The following is a 4,516-nucleotide window of genomic DNA, read 5'->3' on the forward strand; positions in this document are numbered from 1 at the left end:
TGTATTTTTCTTGTATTGAAATAAAAGTAGTTTTTTAGACACCAGTAAGTAGACACCAGCTAAAATTCTGTCAACTGGAATCTACTAGTGTAAGGGAAATAAAAAGGAGACACAGAGACAAGAAGCTGAGGCAGAAGAAAATGGCTGCCCAACTAAGTGGCCACATTTATTTATGCCAATGGGTTACATTAGGTTGTTAGTGCCATAACTACATTATTGTTTATTGTATTAGTAAGGTTGCTTATTTGGCAGTTACATTTTACAGTTAAAATGTGAAATGTTAGAAGTTTTGTGCAGCTCTCAAGTAAATACATTGTGTGACCTTACCATTAGGTGGGCAGGTCCAGGAGCACTGGGGCTTGGTGAAACATTGTAGTTATCTATCAAAGAAGCTCCTTTATTCCCAGGAGTTATGTGCCTAAGATCAATGTGGAGGGTGATAGATTCTAGCACTGAGTCTCCTCATACAGGGCATTGCCACAGTAGCTAGACATTGCACATGTATTAGTTATCTTACTAGTTCCTAGGAGAAACTACAGAACATTCTAAGTGTGGGAAACAGGGTGCCTGCTACCCCTAGGAGTTTGTTCACAAGAGAAATGTTTCCTTGTATATTTCCATGATCAGAATCTTTATGTATTCTGTGCAAACTTTACAAGAGCAGAATTAATGTGTAAATTCTGTGCTTAAGAATGAATCTTTTGAACAGATTTTGCCTTGAAATTCACAGAATCTGAGAAAAAAACCTAATGTACACATGTCACTATAGCTCATGGTGGAATCCACAGCTTTCCATTCCCATACAGAGAAACAGATGATAACTTTCTCACATCAAAACATTCTTAAGGAGATGTATGAACACTAATGCTTTATGGAGATTACAACAAAATGAGAATAAGAGATGAAACAGTGGCATAAGCATGGACATTAAACAGGGAAAGCTTCAAAGATCTTACCTGTAACAATGCAGGTTAAAGATGTTAAAGACCAAACCATAAGGGCTTTGATACCCATATTTTGTTGTTGTGATGGTGGGTTTCTTCCCAAGCTCAGTGTGCTTTTAAATTATGCACTAAAAATAATAAGTAATAAAAATAATATTGTCTTTTAAAAAAAACATTCTTAAGTTCCTGGTACAGTAAAATTGATTAAACTAATACTCTTAATATAATTTAGTAATTTATACATGGAAATGCAAGTCCAAAATAAACAAAAATGCACATGTTTAATTTTCTGTATAGATAAAACTACAAATGAGAAAACAATTTGAAAGCTGAAACAACATTCGTGATCATGCAACTGTGAAAGGTGATGTTGGTGGATAGTGACAGAGAGTAATGTCCATCTCCACTGCAGAAACATGCCTTTGAATCCAGTAACCTTCTGTGCTTGAGTCCTCTCTGTTGATTCTGTTGGAAATTCCTTAACACAATATTTTTATTGTAACTATTATATATATATATCCCCCCAATTGGAGTCATCCTAAGATTAAAAAAGGTTGTCTCAGGAAAATGTATTTTCTCTAGATGGTCTGTCATTATTCCAGCAGTAAATACATAGTAATGATTTAGAGTATAATCACAAGAATCAAGACCAACTACATGCATGAGGACACACACATACACGTGTGCACTCACACACACACACACACACACACACGCAGAGACCCACAAATAAAAATAATGAAATCTAGTGCATTCATCTGAATCAAGAAAAACAAACAAATTGAAGGTTCCTAATGAAACATGATGAGAAAACAATGTCTAAGAAAGGCAAATCATTTGGAAGAGGGAAATGTCAGGCTCTGGATGCAGATGGGGAACTGTTAGTAGAAAACATGAGAAGTCAACATGATGAAGGGCAGGAAAACACTGGGTTGAACCACAAGTGTCACTACATTGCCAGAGAGATAGATGGAGACAATCAGCAGGAAGAGCAACAAGAGCCTTACACAAATATTAGTACTTAATTTGTGTCTCTTCCTCTACGTAAAAACAGCTTCTTCTCAACTAGTGTATATGCTCATAATGCCTATTTTTCTGAAGGAACTATATGCACAACAAGAAAATAATACTTCATATTGACTTCTAAGTCAATATAAAAGTGAAGAAAGGTTTCAAACCTCCATTCATCTCATGTCATCTGAGACCAATTTCTTGCTCCACAATTTCCTCATGGCATTTTTCACATCTGCATTCCTCAGTGTGTAAATTAGAGGGTTGAGCAATGGTGTTCCGATGGTGTAAAATACGGCTATCATCTTATCCATGGGGAAGGTGGTTGCAGGTCTTGTGTATATAAATATGCAAGGTCCAAAGAACAAGATGACCACAGTGATGTGGGAGATACAGGTGGACAGGGCCTTTCTCCTCCCTTCTGCACTGTGGTGTCTCAGCGAATGCAAGATGATGACATAGGAGAACATGAGCACGACAAAACTCACTGTACAAATGGCCCCACTGTTGGACACCAGGAGGAGGTTGGTCACATATATGTCTGTGCAGGCGAGCTTCAACAAGGGTTCCAAGTCACAGAAGTAGTGGTCGATCTCATTGGGACCACAGTAAGGCAAACGCAATGCAAGAAAAATCTGAGCTGAAGAATGAACACAGGACCCCACCCAGGCCACAGCCACCAACACACTGCAGACCCGGCGGCTCATGATGGTCATGTAGTGCAGGGGCTTACAGATGGCCACATAGCGGTCAACGGCCATGAGGATGAGGATGAAGATCTCCAGGCAGCCAAAGTAATGACATGAAAAAACTTGGATTATACACTCACTGAAAGAAATAGTGGTCCTTTTTGAAAGGGCATCCACCATCACTCTAGGGGCTATGGAAGTAGATAAGCAGGTGTCAGATAAGGATAAATAGAAAAGGAAGAAGTACATTGGACTGTCAAGTGCCTGACTGGTCTTGATGGTGATAATAATCAGCAAGTTACCCAGCAATGTCCCCAAGAAGAAAAATAAAAAAATTACAAACACTATTTTCTTCCTAACAGGGTCCTGTGTCAAACCAAGCAGAATGAACTCTGTCACATTATTGTTCAGGTGCATGATTTCATGAGTGAAGAAAAGGAGAGAGTACGAGATGGTTTTCCTGTGAAAATAAAGGTATTAATTTATCATGTGCCAAATAATGTTATGGAATATCTTAAGTAAAAATAAATGTTCTTCATCAGAGACATTCTAATTTTGGTTTATTAAAATGTTACCTGAACACTTTATTCTTCAAATTTCAATGAGTACTTCATAAGGTCTTTATTGGTCTGAAACAAACTTAGTAGTGTAATAAATTCCTACAGTATTCTACAAACATAAGACCTTCTTAGCTTTTTTGTGACCATTTCTTCCTATATGGTGAATGGAGAACTAAGACATAGAAGTCTTTTAAATATTTCTTAATTTTTTCATGTTTAATAAATCTTGAGGGCTCATGGTGTATTACTTTACATTTAAGATATGTAGATATAAAGTCACTCAATCTGTATTACATAAAATGTCTTATCTATGCTTATATTTATACATAACACATGAATTATATACATTGATACAAATGTTTTTGAAAACGTATGAAATGCTATATTTTTTTCCAAGAATGGCTTTGTGAAGAATGGAATAAGAAACAATGATAATCTCTAAATAATCTGCTGCTATCTTGAAACTCCTTGATAACATTTTGCATGTGACATACACTAATGGACAAAATTAATGTTTTTACATAATTTTACATAGCAATATCTCATACCAATGTTCCAATTTCTAGACATCTTTTCATTCTGAAAAATACTCCATAGAGTATTCTGAATCTCTGGGATTACATTAAAATCCAGGGACTACACTATACTATTCAATAGTTCATCTTTTTATAATTCAAGTGCTTAGTTTATGATCCAGGGTAATTTGGAGGGATATCATGAGAAAGCCGGTATAGGACTAGATCAAGCTTGTAATTTCTTATGATTTTTATTATCCAAATGCATGAAAATTCCACATTCTCAGGACAGAGCAAAGGTTCAGAAGAGGAAAATAGATGGGGTGTCTCAGAGTAGGATAGTGAAATAAATATTAACTGATATTATTTTGCTCAATTTATTTTCTGTCCTGGGAAAATTCATGGTCATATTCAACTTTGAAAGGCTGTTTCTTCAATGAATATTTTATTTTATTATTTTGAATGGTGAAACATGTCATCCTAGGCTACATTTTTTTCTAGATCATTCTTGTCAAGATGACATTATCACAAAGGATCCTGTATAGAATTAAACCTATAAAATTAAACATGCTGTATTTAACACATTATGGAATATTTGCCTGTCCAACTGGAATCTTCCCACTCCTGTTCATGCTTTAAATACATTGTGTTTAGAGCCATTAGCCAGTCTAAGCACAGAACCTCATAATTATAAGAGATACTGAATGTGTATTTCCCCTTTTCTATAGTAAATACTTTTTCTCCTCAATTGGTTTGAAATGTATCATTGTTCCTTGAAAATAAAAGTATTTAAGAAA

The 4,516-nt window shown here is 35.6% G+C and overlaps 1 protein-coding gene across 1 annotated transcript; it reads right to left on the reverse strand.

Moving 5' to 3' along the window:
* Positions 1-2,128: 2,128 nt before the first annotated feature.
* LOC144254464 (olfactory receptor 4C16-like) lies at positions 2,129-3,061 on the reverse strand. Its single transcript, XM_077797634.1, has one exon. The coding sequence runs from the start codon at positions 3,059-3,061 to the stop codon at positions 2,129-2,131; it is 933 nt and encodes a 310-aa protein (XP_077653760.1).
* Positions 3,062-4,516: the final 1,455 nt, after the last annotated feature.

Source organism: Urocitellus parryii, chromosome 4 (assembly GCF_045843805.1).
Source record: "Urocitellus parryii isolate mUroPar1 chromosome 4, mUroPar1.hap1, whole genome shotgun sequence".
Lineage (NCBI taxonomy): Eukaryota > Metazoa > Chordata > Mammalia > Rodentia > Sciuridae > Urocitellus > Urocitellus parryii.

Excerpts from the sequence above, each read along its gene's own strand:
- LOC144254464 (XM_077797634.1), bottom strand. The coding sequence starts at position 3,061 with ATGCACCTGAACAATAATGTGACAGAGTTCATTCTGCTTGGTTTGACA.